At 39.4% G+C, this 18595-nt stretch overlaps 3 protein-coding genes and 3 non-coding genes across 13 annotated transcripts in view; 3 read left to right on the top strand and 3 right to left on the bottom strand.

The window, feature by feature from the left end:
* Positions 1–7892, bottom strand: part of Ndufs1 (NADH:ubiquinone oxidoreductase core subunit S1) — a 31862-nt gene extending 23970 nt beyond the window's left edge. The window contains exons 1-4 of one of the 3 annotated variants that reach the window (XM_047544314.1): positions 7743–7892; positions 3720–3784; positions 2894–2985; positions 763–870 (exon numbers count right to left, since the gene is read on the bottom strand). In XM_047544314.1, coding sequence (XP_047400270.1) covers positions 763–870; positions 2894–2985; positions 3720–3780 — 261 coding nt within the window. In that variant the 5' untranslated portion in view covers positions 3781–3784; positions 7743–7892. The other 2 variants (XM_047544315.1, XM_047544316.1) reach the window with 2 other exon arrangements.
* LOC124981476 (U6 spliceosomal RNA) lies at positions 3507–3609 on the bottom strand. The gene has a single exon (XR_007108000.1). It is a non-coding gene; the product is annotated as a U6 spliceosomal RNA (small nuclear RNA).
* A 404-nt stretch (positions 7893–8296) lies between the features above and the next one.
* On the top strand, positions 8297–11251 carry Eef1b2 (eukaryotic translation elongation factor 1 beta 2). Its single transcript, XM_047544317.1, has 6 exons — positions 8297–8464; positions 8955–9077; positions 9939–10065; positions 10355–10421; positions 10813–10938; positions 11052–11251. Exons 1-6 carry the CDS (start codon positions 8385–8387, stop codon positions 11204–11206), a joined length of 678 nt encoding a protein of 225 aa, XP_047400273.1. The 5' UTR covers positions 8297–8384; the 3' UTR covers positions 11207–11251.
* LOC124981538 (small nucleolar RNA SNORD51) lies at positions 10193–10271 on the top strand. Its single transcript, XR_007108048.1, has one exon. It is a non-coding gene; the product is annotated as a small nucleolar RNA SNORD51 (small nucleolar RNA).
* On the top strand, positions 10571–10703 carry LOC124981543 (small nucleolar RNA SNORA41). Its single transcript, XR_007108053.1, has one exon. It is a non-coding gene; the product is annotated as a small nucleolar RNA SNORA41 (small nucleolar RNA).
* A 2368-nt stretch (positions 11252–13619) lies between the features above and the next one.
* Positions 13620–18595, bottom strand: part of Cmklr2 (chemerin chemokine-like receptor 2) — a 38711-nt gene continuing 33735 nt past the window's right edge. For all 6 annotated transcript variants that reach the window (XM_047545578.1, XM_047545577.1, XM_047545576.1 and 3 more), the window contains 2 exons: positions 15439–15587; positions 13620–15117 (listed from right to left, as the gene is read on the bottom strand). In XM_047545578.1, coding sequence (XP_047401534.1) covers positions 14021–15088 — 1068 coding nt within the window. In that variant the 5' untranslated portion in view covers positions 15089–15117; positions 15439–15587 and the 3' untranslated portion in view covers positions 13620–14020. The remainder of the gene's footprint in view (positions 15118–15438; positions 15588–18595) is intronic.

The following is an 18595-nucleotide window of genomic DNA, read 5'->3' on the forward strand; positions in this document are numbered from 1 at the left end:
CTCATATTTTTTTTTAAATAGCAAAACAAAACCAGACACTACTTCTTAGGCATATTCTAATAGTTGATGCAATTTTTTAATTCTGCTGTGAAACAGATCATCATAGAACAATGCTTTTATTTGCAGGTGCTACTAAAGTTGTACACATCAAAATGCAACTGAACTACTCAAAGTGAACCTCTTGCCGGGTGTGGTGGTGCACACCTATAATCCCAGAGGCTTGGAAGGCTAAGGCAGGAAGATGGAGAGTTCAAAGCCAGCCTCAGGAATGGCAAGGTACTAAGCAACTCGGTGAGACCCTGTCTCTAAATAAAATACAAAATAGGGCTAGGGATGTGGCTCAGTGGCCAAGTGCCCCTGAGTTTAATCCCTGATACCTCCCTTCCCACAAAAAGTGAATCTTTTCACTGCATCCCTTCTCTTGAGTGAAGATACCACATAACCACTTTAAATGTGCTACCTGGCAATTCCACATCCTGGTTGTGTACCTTACAGCCATTTGAAAAATACTGTATAAAATTACATTTAATTTCTAGACCTGTTACCATTACGTGGCACTTAGATTGATAAAGCCCTTCTATCAATGTATTTCCAATTTCAAAACAAAGTCAATTGTACCCCCACAAAACACTGAATTTATAGATAATAAGTAAACAGGACTAGGTTTTCCTCCCTACTGTACTGACTCTAAACAAAGTTTGCTGCAAGATTTAATGTTTTCTGCCTTTTACAGCATGGTGTGGAATTACAGGAATTAAGTACCTTAGGAGCTTTCTCAATTTCAACAAGACACATCCTGCAGTTTCCAGCGACAGACAATCTTTCATGATAACAGAATCGAGGGATCTGCATGCCAACCTTCTCACAAGCCTATAAGACAAAATTTTTTAAAAAATTTGCATTAGATCCGGGCATGGTGGTACACATTTGTGATCCAGTGACTTGGGAGGATCAAGTTAGAAGTCACAAGTTCAAAGCCAACCTTAGCAACTTAGCGAGACCCTGTCTCAAAATAAAAAATAAAAAGGGCTGAGGATGTGGTTCAGTGGTTAAGCACCCCTGCACTCAATCCGTACCCACCCCCCAAAAAATTAGCATTAAAATAATCTGACTTCATTGCTGTTCTTGTTGAAACAGAAGGGGTAGGAGAGGCCATTTTATTATTTATATCCATAAATATCTGTATCTTCACCCATTCTTATATCAGTTTCTGATTCTCTCCTTTTTGGTTCTTGATTTGCACCCCTGTTAGCTCTGAAGCTACCCCTGGAGATCTAAGGACCCCCATCATACCTTCATCTTATATGAAAGAGAAACTGGATAAAGTATTCTCAAACAGTGTTAAAGGCTTCATTTTCCACATCTGCTCTGAAGCACTGTCTGAAAGGTTCCCCCTTCAAACTCTGTTCTGGTAGTTTCATATATGGACTTACTCTTTACTTCCTTCCTTTGGATTAGAGACACCTCTCACATCATCTAGCTGGCTATTATCTAGTTCTGTCTTTGGCTCCATATACACCCAACCCAGGACTCACATCCTCACTCTGGCTGAAGCTCTTCTCAGTTTCATTAAGTCAAGTAAGTGGGATTAGCCTCACTCTACCAATTATCACCCTTCCTTCTAGGCAAGTTCCTTCTTCTTTAGTCTATAAACATGTTCACATATCCTCCACAGCTAGTTCTTCTATCCTCTGCTCTCACTCCAATCTTTTAACCCCTGCCCCACCAAATTCCTGCTCTCCATTAAATCTAAAGGCCTGTTTACCTGTGTCTTATTATCCCTTGAAAAATCCTTCTTGTTTTCAATTCCACTGCTACTATCTATTTTAAATTTTGTAAAATTTATTGCTTCACAAATACAAGATATTTTTTTCCTTTTCCCACTCTTGGTTTTGCTATTCTCCAAACTATCATCTTTTACAGTCATTGCCACACTGTTTACTAACCACCAAAATTTCCAAAGGGTTCAACCACTAGCTCTTTTGATCAGCAAGTGTTTTATTTCATGACTAGGCCTTCCCTTTCTCATAACTTGGTTTTCTGCTATCTCATCTTTTACATATACCTCATGTTTTATCAATACCAAAATATTTGAATCTTCTTAAATACACAAACTATTTGCCTTAATTATTTTTCCATAGGAAAAGTATATTAGCCTTATTCACATATAAACATATCTATTCATCTCTTAAAACTTCCTCAGGGATCATGTGAGATGCCTCTGACATCTCTTTCTGCTACCACCTATTCTATGACAAAATACTTTCCATTGCACCTTGAACATATTTTTGTTACATATTTAGTGCTTATGTATCTATGCCAGATAGTCTAGAAATGACTGCTGAAATAAACAGTGAACATTTAGCTCTGTGCTGACCTGCAGATGGAATGAAGCATCACTTATCCATGACCAACTCTGTTATATTTCTGGGGGAAGTTGGAAGATTAGATATTTAAGGCATGAATTCAAGAACATACTACCATCTACATACCTGCTTTATAGGACACAATCTTAGAAATTATTAAAATAGAAAAAATTTACATGAAAGTTAAAAGGATCAAGCAGGCCCACAACAAACTAAGGTTACATTTTCCCACTTATCTATAATATCCAACAGTTTATTTTTTAGAGGAATTCAAATTTCTTAATGGGTAGCATTTGGAAGACAGAAGTGAAATAAAAGAACTACCATAGTTCACTAAGAATGTCAAACACATATAAATGATACTTTACTTTGAAATGTCACAACTGCAAATCCACCTAGTGTCATATAATGTTATCTGTAGGTTTTTTTTTTTTTAGAATAAACATATAAAGGAAATAAACCAATTTTTTTTAAAAATCAAAGAACACATACACTCACAAAAATAAAGAATCGGAATATATGCCTACTTGCAGGACAGTAGTTCCCGGTTCCACCATGACAGATTGACCATCAACGAACACTTCAATCAAGTTGCTTGCTGCTGTGGCAGTGGTTCGAACTGACCATCAAAACAAGGAGGTGAAAAACAAATTAACATCACATATATAACACTGCATTTAAAAATGTCTCTTCATTTCATACTTCTTATTTCTCTAGACATAAACTTTTAATATTAAGTAAGAAAAAACAATTTTTCAAGCCTGAATATCGAAGTATGATCATTTACTTTTACATACTAATTTTTAAATTTATTTTTGGTACAAAGGATAGAACCCACAGGTGCTTAATCACTGAGTCACAACTCCAGTCCCTTTTTCTCTATCTTATTTAGAGAAGGGGTCTTGATGACTTGCATAGGAACTCACTAAGTTGCTGAGGCTGGTTTTGAATTTGTGATCCTTCTGCTTCAGCCTCCCAAAGCTGCTGGAATTATAGGCTTGCACCACCACATCCAGCCAAAGTTTTATTTTGAAAATTATTGTCAACTTAGATCATTTGTCTTTATTTTTTAATTTGCCCTTTTGAGATATAATGACAGCAGAGTGTATTCTGACATATTATATATATATATACATGGAGAAAAGTATAGAACAATTCAAAAATTTGCATGTCATCCTTGCACAGGGCCATGCTAATCTCTGTCTTGTTCCAATTTTAGTATATGTGCTGCCGAAGTGAGCATTGTCTCTATTTTTATTTAAAATATATTATGGTATAGGATTTAGACCAATTTTTACAAAGATAAAATCTAATATACACAAATGTAAAAAAATATATATATATATAACTCACCATATCCTTTAGGAGACTTGGAAAGGCCTACTAAGGCCCTTCTAACAGGTATCCGTAACATGTTGCTACAAATAAAGCAGAGTTACATTAATATAAGGGAAAAAAACCACCTAATTATAAACTTTTTAGTTCTGTTTTATAGTACTTCACATACATAATGCCATTAAACATTTATAAGTCCTGATATTTTTCCTCAAGTGCGATATTTTTTTTTGTATTGGGGTTTAAGCCCAGGGCTGCTTAACCACTGAGCATACCTGAAGCCTTTTTTACATTTTATTTAGAGACAGGCCTCGATGCTAAGTTGCTGAGGCTGCCTTTGAACTCACCATTCTTCTGCCTCAGTCACACCACAGCTGCTGGGATTATAGACATGTGCCACTGCACTTGGCTTCCCTCAAATTCTACAGATAATAATCTCACTTTAACTGATTTGTACAATGTCAATCAGCTAAGGAGTAGCTAATGTATAAATTTGGGCTTTTTTTGTTTTTTTGGTAGCAGGGATTAAATTCAGGGGTGTTTTACTACTGAGCTACATCCCTAGTCCTGTTTATGTTTTCCTGAGTTGCTAGGATTACAGGCATGTGCCACCATGCCCAGCTCTAAGTTTGGACTTTCTAATACTATGGAAAGGGCAGTTTTGCTATTTTATAACCATAAAGAAAAGATGAAATTTAAATCACTATAGTAAAGTAAACTACGTGACTGAATTTAACATTAATAGCTGCGTAAAATAAAGCCTTTCTGCCTTTCCTACCAGTATCCATTGTATCATGTATATGTTCTAAGTGTAGTCACCTCCTAAATGCTCCTGAAATATGCTGAGAGTTCACAAGCAAGTCTTCTATGTGTCTTAGAGCTGTTTCCAGTGCTAAGCAGTACATTTATATTACAGATTTGTGATTATATGTTTACATGCTTGTTCAACTCTCATTGTATGATGAACTCCTTGAATCTCTATCTTCATTACCTATCCCCAAGGCTGATCACAGTAAGCTTTAAAACAGTGGTTCTCAACTCAGGACGATTTTGCTTCCAGGGAATATTTGGCTATGTGATCTGGAGACATTTGTTTTCACAACTGGGAAGAAGCTACTGACATCTAGTGGGGAGAGGGCATGGTGCTGCTAAGCATCCTATAATGCACAGGACAGTCCCCAAGAACAGTTACCCAAATGTCAACAGTACTGAAGTTGCTGGGCATAGTGGTGCATGCTTTTAATCCCAAAGACTCAGGAGACTAAAACAGGAGGATTGCAAGTTCAAGGCTGGCCTTAGCAACTGAGCAAGGCCCTAGCAACTTAGCAAGACCCTGTCTCAAAATAAAAAAAATAAAAAGTGCTGGGAATGTAAATCAGTGGCAAAGTGCCCAGGGTTAAATCTTCAACACCAAAATAAAACAAAATAAATAGTGCTAAAGTTGACATGCGGCCCTAAGTTTTACTGAATTACCAAAATAAATGGGAATGGATAACATAAATATTACCATTTGAATAAAGACATACATAGGCAAACAGAAAAGTTACCTGGCACTCTTTTAGTTCTTTTTTTGTACTCGTTTGATCATATGAGATACTCAACGAACTTTGTTTAGTCACGTGATCACATGGGTAAAGGATTTAAATCCATCATTTTTCATTTGGAAAGTGTAAATTTATTAAAATAAAAATTGTGTTTATAGTGTATCAACAAAAATACCTGAACAGTAAGAGTTTCAATGGTTGCAGTAATACTATAAGAAAACAGAACACATACATAAGTTTTAAGCAAAAATTTTGCAAACTTATCATAGATGATGTATAATAGGAAATTTCATTCAGACCTCATTAATTTCACTAATTCATCAGTCACATTAATTCATAAATTCTATAATAAATGTGCATATCTGTTACATTCCAGTAATTTTTGGTAACTCAGTTTCTGGTTCTTCATGTACAGAACCAAAGAACAATACTTCCTAGGCAATGTGCAATTACTAGGAGCTCAATAACTGCCAGTGAAAGCTGAATTAAGGCTATATTGGGCACTGACAATCAGTTCTGAAGTACTCTTCCTTTGTGCTCCTTTACTACCAACACCCACTGTGTATGTGTATATACTATTATTATTCTATTTACTTAGCTGCAGGTCAGCTATCAATTTTATTACCCACTAGACTATAAGCTCTTTGAGGATAAGGAATTTGATCTTCCCCTTTTTTGAAGCCCTAACACTGTGCCTTTACAAAAAGTGACCAAATGGTTTTATGACCAAGTTCCTAAATGAGTAGCATCTGTCCTACTAAAAACGACTGATGGCATATAAAAGTAAACCTGAATTTGCTGAATCAGAGTAACACAATATAAAAGTAGTGTGAATTAGTCTATCTGTTGAACATTCAGCAACAAATGGAACACTGCCTAGCTCCAAAATAAGAAATACAGATTTGCAACACTTCTGTATGTGCGTTAAACATATTTATCTACCAGGTAGGAATGAAATTAACTATAGTCATCCTTTTAGAGGCCTAACTGGAGTTCGTGGATAAGATGAAGTCATTTTTAGGTGAAAAATGCTCAAACAAATGAGTTATGGAGACAGACTAAAGATCTGTGAAATGGCAGCAGACTACACATCACTTCATTATAGATGCAGCTTAGTGCTCAGTGTATAATAAATTCAAGTTTTGCTTTTTCAAATTTTCCAAATTTTTTTTCCTGAATACTTTTGATCCAAAGTTGGTTGAATATGAAGATGGAGAACCTGCAGATGTGGAATCTGCAGACACAGAGGACAACTAAACATTAGTTGGAAAATGTTAATGACAAATCACTTCTAAAACTAGACTGGATACTTTTCCACATAAGGACTATAATCCTCCACCCTTTCCACCATGTATTCTGTACCCATCCAATTCTCTCCCTCCAAAATATTACCCTATTCCAAGTCACCATCCCCTTTTGCCTGCACAATTCCAATATCCTCTTGGCAGGTTTCCTAGCTTTCACATTCTTCTATACCTGCCCTCCCTCCTAGTGGCAGACTGAAAGGCTTTTCCCTCAGATCTTTCTGGTCCCTCCCCATTCTTCCAACTTCAGCTGAAAGGACTTTTCTCAGGCTCTCCTTATCAGCCTATCTAAAATTTCCCAGCCATATTTCCCATTTCATTGTTCTTAATGGCCTAATTTCTGGTTTATAGCCTATGTTCAGTAAATATTTAATAAATGAATTAATTCTCCAATCGCTGGCTGAAAATTTGAGGCCATTTTCCTGGAATTAAAAAGTACTGGTGCTCTCACGGCCTATAACACTCAATGTAATGATTCACAACTCAATGAAAAGAAAAATTTTCTAAAATAAAAAGGAACTTGATGTTTATTCATTACAAACAATTCACGTTACATTTTCTACATTCCCAGTGCATGGGTGAACAGAGCTGTGTCTGATCATGACCTTACAGCATACGCGTTAGAGCTGTGTTTTCAAGTGCGAGAGCGGTACCCTTACTCTTGCGAAGTTCTTTGTCAGTTTCCCCGTCAGGGAAAGGATTAAAAAGTGCTACCCAATGTGGTCAGTGGACAAAACAAAACAACCTTCACAGGCTTAACAGTTGCCAAAGAAATAGCGACTAAGCAATCACGTACTCTTCCAGGTGCAGCATATGGAAATTTGGGGGAAATGTTTAAGCCTTTAGGCCTAAAACACCTGTGACCCAGGTCCTTTACCGAGGACAAAACGATCTACTCCTGACAGGGCAATGTCCTGTTTTTCCCTGCAGAGGAAGGTCGCTCAAAAGCCCGCATTCAGGTCAGCGTGCCAGAGGGTCTCCTGATCCTCCTCCTCTCTGCTCCATGGAACCAGAAACCAAGGTTAACAGCTCTCACCTGCCGGCTCTCAGGGGTTCCCAAGGCGGCAGAGCGGGAGGCGGTGCCCAGTCAAGGGCAAAGGAAAATGAGTCGCCTGAGCCAAATGAAGCGGTCCCGTCAAAAAGTTAAACCCTGACTGAGACCTCGCAGCCTTCTCACCTGAACACTACCTCACCTTCTCCGTGGAGCCGCCGAAGCTGCTCTGCTGGAGTGTCGGGCCCACACTGACCCCTCCGAGACCCGGCAACTTATTCAATATGGCGGTCTCGGCTAATTCTGTCAGCTGGGACTGGTGAACGGAAAGCCAGGAGGGACCAGAAGCCCTGATTCGACAATTTCACATTTAGGTTGAGTTCGGCAATTCCCGTCAACCTGACGAAGGGCTGGTGAGAGGCGGGGCGGACAACTTGGACCTGCAGTTCCGCCGGAAGTAGCCGGAACCTCGAGACCGAGCGCCTTCGGTCATCTCCGGCGCTTCAAGGGGCGGTTCCTGTAGACTTCGGAAGCCGTATAGGTACGAATTTAAGAAATGCCCTTTTCTGTTCATTTAGTTTCAAAAACACCGAAAGATCCGCGAACGATTTGTGGACCGTTTAGTTCAGAACTTCAGAACCCTCAGTTTTTACGTGGAATAATGAGAATAGTAACGTACTTTGACCTTTAACCTTCAGCCGGGTGCAGCGGAGGGAAACGCCTCCATCTCTATATAAGGAAATTTCCGGCCGGCCCGGGCCCTTTTCTCTCTTTTAGCGCTGGGCGCCGACCTCTTGCGCTCTTTTCCTCCGCTGCTATCCAGCTACCGAATACAGACGAGGCCATGGGTTTCGGAGACCTGAAAAGCCCCGCCGGCCTCCAGGTGCTCAATGATTACCTGGCGGACAAGAGCTACATCGAGGGGTGAGCGGACCGGCCGAGGCGGGGCGGCTAGGGAGCTTCTGCTGCCGGGCGTCCGGGGCCACGTGGCGCAGCCTCCCATGAGCCGGGGGGAAGGAGGCCAGACCCCAGGACCAGCTGGAGCACCGCCTCTAGGGAGGGCGATACGAGGGGGTAAAGGTCAAAATGTGTTTTGTTTCCACTTACATGATTCAACCAGTTTGTTTGTTTGTTTTTTTTTTTTAAATCTCCTTACTTAGTTAGAAAGTGTTAGCCTGTAGATAGAGCACAGTCTTTGAGATCAACCTAAGTGGTAGGTATTCCTTAGGATAGAGTGGTTGAAGCAAGCAGATGGTCTCTGATCTTAAGTAGCTTATAATTGAAAATAGTCAAGCAACTTATCCCAGTAAAAAATGGGCGAGTTCCTAGTAATTAGGTTGACGGATATAGGTGTGTAATCTTATGATGTTTGTGTCTTTTAAGGACGTATAATTTTTAAAAAAATCTTTGGCAGGTATGTGCCATCACAAGCAGATGTGGCAGTATTTGAAGCAGTCTCTGGCCCACCGCCTGCGGACTTGTGCCATGCCCTACGTTGGTATAATCACATCAAGTCTTATGAAAAGGAAAAGGCCAGGTAAAAGTGTCTTTGTATCTACCTGAAGAATAAAACTGCTTTCTAAGCTTAATCAGGATTTTCACATGACAAAAGTGGACCCAGGCTACTTTAGCCCTGTTGGGATGTTGTAAGCTAAAATTGTTTGTGACCTTAGAAGGCCAAGAGACTGAAGTCCTCCATTTTTTCACAGAACAGGTAGAACATGGACAACAGCAATTCAACTTTTCCCCACACTGCCCTGCCAATGTGCTTCGACCCTGACCTGGGGGGGCCACCGATGGGGTGAGAGGGTGGCTCATTCATTCAGTCCTTGGCCATTCTTCTGAAACTACCAACAAGGGTGGAAGTATGGGGAAGTGGACTCCAGTTCACTAAGAATGGAACTGAGCATACTTAATGAAATCTCAAACAGAAATGTTGATACTGAAAGAGTAAATCATAGTGAGTATTGAATATAATGTCTCACATGGTACTAATGTTTGTTGGGTGAGGAGTTGGACATACAAAAGTTATTTACCTGGGAGTGTGTTGAAGTGTAAATTCTAACTGGGCTCAGGAGCACAGTCTGTAATTATAGCTACTCAGGAGACTGTGGCAGGAGGTTCATAGGTGGAGGCTAGTCTGGGCAACCTCCCAAGACCCTGTCTCAAAATTTAAAAGGGGGCCCTGCAGTTGCAGCTCATTGACAGCATTTGGTTACCATGCTCAAGGTCATGGGTTCAATTCCCTGGTAGGGTTAAATGTATAAAAGGTGAATTCTTAGTACAAAGGGGACCTAAAATATACAATGATAAATACAAAATCCCACATAGTCGTGGAAAAGGACATTATACCAACCTAGTAATGGTTGAATTGAATTTTTTTTTTTTTTTTCCCAAGTCTTCCAGGAGTGAAGAAAGCTTTGGGCAAGTATGGCCCTGCAAATGTGGAAGACACCACAGGGAGTGGAGCTACAGATAACAAAGATGATGATGACATTGATCTCTTTGGATCTGATGATGAGGAGGTATGACATTTTTTATGTAAAATTTGTAGGCAGTGTACCTTTGTCCATAAGTATGGATGCTGTATGCTGTAGCCAAATTACCTGGATTTAAATCATGGCTTTATTATATGCCTTTAAAAAATTCTTACTGGTTACATGATGAATAAAATCAAATCACCATCTTTCGGCTGAGCTCGTGATGGATTTGCTTTTTTCTGATAAAACTGTTCTTTTTTTGTGATGATATCACCACCAGCAGCTTTCAGCAGAGTAATAACCAACTTCGTGAAATTTTTTTTTTTCTTCACAGGAAAGTGAAGAAGCAAAGAAGCTAAGGGAAGAACGCCTTGCACAGTATGAGTCAAAGAAAGCCAAAAGTAGGACATTTTATAATTTATATCTGTCTTTTCATGATAATGTGATTGATTTGATTTTTTTCAAAGCTTGACCCTTAAGTAATTTCCTCCACATTTGTTGAGTAGGTCAGTGTTTCAAAACCTTCCACGGAGGTTCTTCATCATAAAACTTCCACAGCTACTGGTCTGCAGCTGTTCTAATGGTAGCAGTTGTGGCATTCCTCTGTGGGAAAGAAACTGTTGCACAATTAAATGCCTCTTTCTTAGCCAAAGAGAAAGTGGGCACATGTGTGACAGACACAAGATGTATTGTTTAGTTCTGTTTGGCTAAGGATGTAGTCCTTCCAAAACTAGTTGAGATTTCGACTAGGGTGAAACATGATTTTAAATAATGCTGTTTCTTATTTTTTAGAACCTGCACTTGTTGCCAAGTCTTCCATCTTACTAGATGTGAAACCTTGGGATGATGAGACTGATATGGCAAAATTAGAGGAGTGCGTCAGGAGCATTCAAGCGGATGGCTTGGTCTGGGGTTCCTGTAAGTTTAATTTTTGCGTTTTGAAGTTGTCATCTGGAATTTGCACATATTTTCAACCTGTGCCTGTTAACAAGACTTTTCTAACTTCAGATTTTTCTTAATGTTCTTTTTAGCTAAACTAGTCCCAGTGGGATATGGTATTAAAAAACTTCAAATACAGTGTGTAGTTGAAGATGATAAAGTTGGAACAGATATGCTGGAGGAACAGATCACCGCTTTTGAGGACTATGTGCAGTCCATGGATGTGGCTGCCTTTAACAAGATCTAAAATCCATCCTGGATTGTTGCACTTAAATAAAAACTTGAAAGATAACCTTTGGCACTTGAGTCTTTTAAGAAAGAGTTGTGTGTGCATTCCTTTTCATTTTGAGGGAAGGAATTCACTGCTGTGTAGTTAATAAGTAATAAAAATTTGATTTGACATTCTTATTAAATATTTAGCAATTCTGTGTAGTGCTGTATCTGTCGGCGATGTCATCAGCAGTGCATCATGCTGCTGACATGGTCTGTCCTAAACTTGCCCTGTCCTGTTTTTGTGTTACTAGAAGTCAAACACTTGCCTTGCAATTACTATGCAGGTGCTCTGCCTACTGAGTTATATTCCTAGCCCTTTTGGTTTTTAGACAAGGTCTTGCTAAGTTACGCAGGCTGGTTTGGAACTTGTGAACCTCCTGCCTTGGCCAGCAAAGGAGTTACATGCCACCATGCCCTGCCATAAACCAACATCTTCAAATTGGAATTTGATGACCAATCCCACTTGAAAATAACATGAAGTATTGGGAGATGTCAGACTTGCTACAGTGACAGAGGAGGGAAGTTGGGTCAAGAAAGCTTCCCAAAATTGCCATGACTTTGTAAACAGATGTTGTAGGTATAAAATAATGCCTTTATGTACAATTTTTTTTCCTCCCAGTACTGAGTATTGAACCTGGGGACACTCTTATCTGCCCTTCTTGCTTTTCGAGTGCAGTCTTAATTGCCCAGACTGCTTCCAATTTGAGATCTGCCTGTTTTAGCCTCCTGGAAGGCTGGGATTACAGGCATATGATACCACATCTACAGAACTTTTATTTTTAAACATTTTTAGTTGTAGATGGACACTTTTTAATGTGGTGCTGAGGACTGGACCCAGTGCTTCACGTGTGCTAGGCAAGCCCTCTAGTAGAGCCACAACCCTAGCCCTTCAGAACTTGCCTATCAATGTGATCTGGAATTTGTACTATGCCCTGGGTGGGAGGAACATACAGGTAACTGGTTTCCAGACTAACCAGAAGAGGTGCTAGAATATGGGTATGGTACATATCAAGTGCTAATCAGCTAATTAAATACCGGAAACCTTTTTTTTTTTTTTTTTTTTGGTGGTGCTGGGGATTGAATACAGGGCCTTGTACATACCAGGCAAATGGTTTCTATCACTGTTATATCCCCAGCCCCTACAGTTGAATTTGGGGTATATGTAACATTTGATATATTTCTTAATATATGTGTGTGTGTGTGTATATATATGTATACACACACACATATTTGTGTGTATGTGTTTATTTTTTAACTAATTTTTATGTAAGTACAGCTTGGGAAATGGATTTATTTCTTTTGGTACAGGGACTGAACCCAGGGTTACTTAACCACTGCACATCCCCAGCAACCCGCCCCCCCGCCCCTTTTTTGAGACAGGGTCTCACTGAGTTGCTGAGGTTGGTCTCAAACTTTTCCTCCTGCCTCAGCCTCCCAAGTCCACTGGTAAAGGTGTGCACCCAGTGGGAATTGACATTAGTGTCAATTTTTAGACAGGGACCAGAGATTAAAATGATTTGTTTAGGTCAGTTTCTTTGAACAACCCACAGTGCTCTTTGCTCTCAGTCTGGTTTTATGTTGAGTATCACGAATGTGAGAAATTTTTCATTATGAAGATAATTTAATCAGATGCATATATCCTAAACCTAAAATCATGGGAGAAAATTTCAGATTATTAGTAACAAGAGAGCCACCAGAGGGCAGCACTTTGTTTTCTTGAGAGAGCTTGGGGATTGTGTAAGTGCCAAAATAATGGAGGCTGACCCAAAGGTATACTGTACTAATCTCATATTGGTATCTCTGTATGTAGGAACAGAATGTATAAATATGTGTCCTCATGCATTCTTTCTGAAATCATTGTGGAATTGGGCTGGCCTACACACCATGAGGATGTGTGTTTAATGTACACAGGAGATGAGAGAGGGGCACACGTTTTTTAACACCTGCCATCAGGAGGTGGGGAAAGGGGATGCTGTGTCCCCACGTCTTTAATCTGAGCTAGCCTAGTCCTACTTTGACCAATACAGTACAGTGAAGTAATGCTGTGCTCCTGCCTATAAAAGGACTATAAACTTCCACCTTGGCTTTTGGGAGCTCTAGCCACCCTGAAAGGTCATGGTGGGATACCTGTGTGGGGAGTGAAAGGGTGAGGTCGAAGCTGCTCAGCCGGATCCCAGCTGTTCCATTTGCACAATCTAGTCCAGCTGAGGCACTAGACAACAAAGCACAGACAAACCTCCCTTCTATGCCTTTGAATTCCTGATGCTTATGTTTGTGAGATAATAATTAACTGTTTTAAGCAACTACATTTTGGGGCAGTTTATTGAGCAATGGTAGTTAACTGAATTAATTGGAATAAAAATTTCAAACTAATAACCAACTATCAATTCATAAATGTGTACAGATTACAAAAAAGTATACATGCATTTTAAGGATATGTCTAATAGGTTACTTGTAAAAATTAAAATGGATTTAAGCAAACATTTAACATTTTGAAATTGGTCATTTAATGTTAATATTTATGGTCTTAAAAAAGATAAAAACAATACTGCTTCAACAGTGATGATTAATCCACTGTGGTATAATAAGCAAGAATGACAGATCATTTAAATTGCAGAAAAAAAATTTGTACAGATCCTAAGTTTTATATCCACACAAAGTGTGATGTCAATAAACTGATCAAAAAAAACAAAACATGGTCAGCTCTAAATCTCAGAACCAAATTTAAAGGAAGCATTTATCAGAGGACCTACACAAAAACCTTGTACTGATTGGTAGAAAAGTAAACTCACTGGGCTGTTTCCAGTAGAGACAGGTTCTTGGTTTCAGAGTTCCTGAGTTGTTCACTGACTGTGCCAGAACAACTAACTTCCCATAGTGTGTACTTCAGTATCTCAGCAACTGAGGCCCTGAAGCGAGCTTGGAACTTTTTACTAATTAGGACATAAAGGATGGGATTCAAACAACTATTAAGGAATGCCAAACCGGTTGAGAGGGGGATTCCAGCCTGCAGCACCTGGTGGAAATAGCTATTGTGGTGAATAGTGAGCTCCCAAATGCTGAACAGGTGATAAGGAGTCCAGCAAATCAAAAAGGCCATGACCACAGCCAGGATTGTCCAGAAATGCTTACTAGAGATCAGGATGCTTCGCTTCTTGACCTTGAAGATGAGACACAAGTAGCAAATACTCATTGTTAGCAAAGGGAACAGGTAGCCAACAGTAAATTTCACCCATGTCAGAACATGGTGCCTCATCAGGGTGAGGTCAGGATCATGCTCATGGAAATTGTTATAACAAAGAGTGTGGTTATTGAATTCCAGAGTGTCCCGAAAGTACAGTGCCGGACCACCAATCAGAGAAGCCAAAAGCCAGACCAATATAATAACAGTCAGGGAGTTCTTCAGTGTTCGGTGCCGATGAGACAAAACGGGATGGATCAGGTAGATATAGCGGTCCAGGCTGATCACCGTTAGGAAAAACACACTGGAAAACATGTTCAACTGGGCAATGAAGGAATTGGCTTTGCACAACCAGATGCCAAAGGGCCAGTGGAAATTCATGGCCACATAGGAGATATACAGGGGCAGGAAGAGAACAAAAATGAAATCTGCAATAGCTAGATTAAGAAACCAAAGAGTAGTGACTGTCTTCTTCCATTTGAATCCTGTGAACCAAATGACAATGGCATTTCCTGGAATTCCCAGGACAAATGCTAAACCACATAACACCAGGGAGACCCAGTGAACAACTCCCAGGCGAACTTTTTCCTCCAAATCAGACTCCGAAGAGTAATACTCCAGGGCATAGGAATAGTTATCAAATTCTTCAAATAATGTTTCCTCTAAATCTTCCATGACCTTGCTAGGGTGCAGAATGAGGAAATCTATAGGAACAAATTTAAAAGGAAAAAAAAAAAAATTAAAAGTTCAGTAAATAATTAGAAACATAAAAATAAAAATGTTTCATCTTATGACCAAACATGTTATACTTTGGGGGACGACTTGTGATTGTGATGTCCAAGCCTTGGTAGGCCTCAGTTTCTCTGTCATTTTCAAAGCTGTTTGAGTTCATTTGTGTATTCAGTAATGGTTAAATTAAGATGATTGACTCTACAGGTACAATTCCTCTTTGCATAATGCTTGTAGGACTGACTAAAGAGAACCTTAACATTCAACAAGCGCTTATAAAACGGATTCATACTTACACAGTGATGCGTTCCAAGTCTGTATTTGTAGCTCTGACTCAAACTGTACACAGAGAGCTCCAACTGCTTTCTAGGCCCATCCACTTGGATGTCACAGGTAAGCCCTGAAGATTCTGATCCACTTTTTTGCACCCAAGGATGTTTTGATTCTGTTCATGAATAAAAACATGTTAGTTGGTCAGAATTATATTAATATGGATGGCTTTTCAGCCAAAGGGTATCTTTTTTCTTTTCTTTTTTTTCTTTCTTTTTTTTTTTTTTTTTGTACTGGGGATTGAACCCAGTGGGGGCTTAACTGCTGAACATTCCCAGCCCTTTTTTTAAAATATATTTTTTGTTAGTTGAAGGTGGACACAATACCTTCATTTTATATGTGGTGCTGAGGATCAAACCCAGTGCCTCACACATGCTAGGTGAGCACTCTACCACTGAGCCACAACCTCAGCCCCCCAGCCCTTTGTTAATATTTTTATTTAGAGGCAGGGTCTCGCTAAGTTGCTTAGGGATTCACTAAGTTCCCAAGGCTGCCTTTGATCCTCCTGCCTCAGCCTCCCGAGCCACTGGGATTACAGGCGTGTGCTACCATGTCCAGCCAAAGGGTATCTTTTGGAATAAACTTAATTTTGACTACTTAATTTCTATGTTAACTTCCTGTAGAATATGATTAAGTTACATATATTTTTTTCTTTTTTTTGCAGGATGGGGGATTGAAATGAGGGCCTTGTGAATGATAGGCAAGCACTCTATCACTGAGCTACATTTCCAACCCCCTTTTTTTATTGAGACAAGATCTTGCTAATTTGCCCAGAGTGGTTTTGAACTTGTGATCCATCTGCATCAGCTCCTGAGGAGCTGGGTCTACAGGTGAATGCTACTGGCACCCAGCTAAATATTTTTTTTAACTGATATTCCTTTATTTTGAATTAATTTGAATTATTTTCTATAATCATTTACACAAAGGTTTATTTATCAGTTTCACTTTTTTTTTGTCCATACAAAATTAATCTGTCTACTATAGTGTTTTCATTTTGCTCCCTCTTTTTTGTTGTAAACAAGGTCAGTTTTTCTGGGTTAAGAAGACTTGAATGTCAGTTTTTTAATCAAAATACTGGATGCAATCTGGCATCTTTGATTTCTTTGTTATTTTTATCTCTAGTGTTAAAAATTACATGAAAAAATATTAACAGATGTTTTCACTTACAGAGCCACAATCATAAATGGGCAAATATGTAAGATTTGAGATTGTAGTGAAGGTTAAAATGAAGGATCAAACATCCTGTATTGCTGGTACACCTGTAATTTCTGCTTCAAAGGGAGGTTGAGGAAGGAGGCTGGCAAGTTCCAAATCAGCCTAGGGCAACCTAGCAAGATCCTGTTTCAAAAAGGGCTGAGGATGGTTGTGGGGTTGTGACTTAGTGGTAGAGTACTTGCCTAGCATATGAGAGGCCCTGGGTTTGATCCTCAGCACCACATAAAAATAAATAAAATAAAGGTATTGTATCTATCTACAACTAAAAATATATTTAAAAAAAAAAAAAAGGGCTGAGGATCTAGCTCAGTGGTAGAGCAACCCTGGGTTCAATCCCCAGTACAACAAAGAAAAAAATAATCCCTTGTTACTCACAGGCATCTTGAATTCAATTGACTATCACCGAATTCATTACCTAACCTAAAATCTTTTGAGGAGTCTGGCAGGGCATAATTTAAAAACAAAAGCAATTCAATAGCTTCCTCCCAGGCCCAGCCAACTTCCTTTTGTTCTTCAATATTCAACTCAAATGCCACCTTGCCTTGGAACCATTTCCTGACATTATTTTCCTACAGATAGTTATGGTAATAATTATTATTATTGTAAATAATAATCAATGTTATTGGAAATTTACTAGCTGCCAGGCATGTATGATCTAATTTGGTCCTCATAAGACTCTTATACAATAGGTAAGAACTATCATTATCCTTAATTACAAGAAGGGATACCAACAGAGAAGCTTTCTCAAGATCATACAACTTGCAATCGTAAGGCAGGAGCTAAACTTAGATTTGTTGGACCAAGAGCCTGAACTCCTGATCGCTACATCATTCCCCTCTTCTGTCATGCTTCTTTTATCACACTTAACACACTATATTTGCCATTCATTTATTTTTAAATTCTCCACTACCCAACTGTGACCTTCTTGGAAATAATGTCTATCATTTCTGTATTCCACAGTGCCTAGCACAAGTTCTAATATATCACAGGTGTTTAATGTATGCTTAATAAGTTATTGGCTGTGCTACAAATCCTGTTCAAAATCAAAGATGATTTTAAAGACTCAGGAGAGGATTTTTGAGTTCACCCTTGAGTCAATGTTGCTGCCAGAATCTCTGTACCTTTACCCACTGTTCTATCCTCAGGAAACTGACTTATTCCTTGACACCAATCATTTCCTTCATGTGTCCTACTCCACTGAATAAGAACTGGCTTCTGTCTTTGCTGCTCTGTTCTTTCAGGTCTGGGATCTTAACTCTGCCCTCTCATTTCTTCTGGTAGCTGATCCACCCCAGTGACAAATTCTTCCAGTCCTGCATACTAGAACATTGTTACCTTCCCAGTGTCTATGACCTGTTCTTTTAGGCTATTAGTAATTGTGCAAACAGTCCAGGTGATGGTCTGAGTTACCTTACAAAACACAAAATGGTGAGTGGAAAGTACCTCCTTCCTCAAGGAAAAGTCCATGGAAAATCCTTAATAGCTCACAACCACTATCCTCACCAAAGTCAGGAGTCTCCCTCTTCCAGTATCATTACTGACCCTGCTTGGGGAGCATGATCATCACAGGGCCTGGGCAGTACACCCTGCTCCAATTCTCCTCCGGGGACAGTACCTTGGGTAGTACCTTGAGGATGAACAGAATCCCTTCAAACAAAGCCTTGTACCAGAGAAGATTCTAATCTTCTAGAAAGCTGATGAATAGATTGATTCAAGGATCAGTTCAGGCTTGGAGACAAAGCTTCAAGAGGAGCTGAATGCTGCCACCTGAATTCTTCATGGGAAATACATGCTAGGATTTTCCCTATGACTTAGAGCAGATGGTTTTGTGTTGTGATGGCAAGGGTATCAAGGGGATAGAGAAGCCAGAAAAGGCAGAATTCAACTATCCTATGGAGTCCTTGAGCA

The sequence above is a fragment of the Sciurus carolinensis genome, chromosome 3 (genome assembly GCF_902686445.1).
Source record: "Sciurus carolinensis chromosome 3, mSciCar1.2, whole genome shotgun sequence".
NCBI classification, from domain to species: Eukaryota; Metazoa; Chordata; class Mammalia; order Rodentia; family Sciuridae; genus Sciurus; species Sciurus carolinensis.

What these genes read in the sequence shown, in the direction of transcription:
- Eef1b2 (XM_047544317.1), top strand. Translation starts at nt 8,385, where the DNA reads ATGGGTTTCGGAGACCTGAAAAGCCCCGCCGGCCTCCAGGTGCTCAAT. An exon ending in TTGGATCTGATGATGAGGAG is followed by an intron (nt 10,066 to 10,354) that starts GTATGACATTTT and finishes TTTTCTTCACAG; the next exon opens with GAAAGTGAAGAAGCAAAGAA. An exon ending in TGAGTCAAAGAAAGCCAAAA is followed by an intron (nt 10,422 to 10,812) that starts GTAGGACATTTT and finishes CTTATTTTTTAG; the next exon opens with AACCTGCACTTGTTGCCAAG.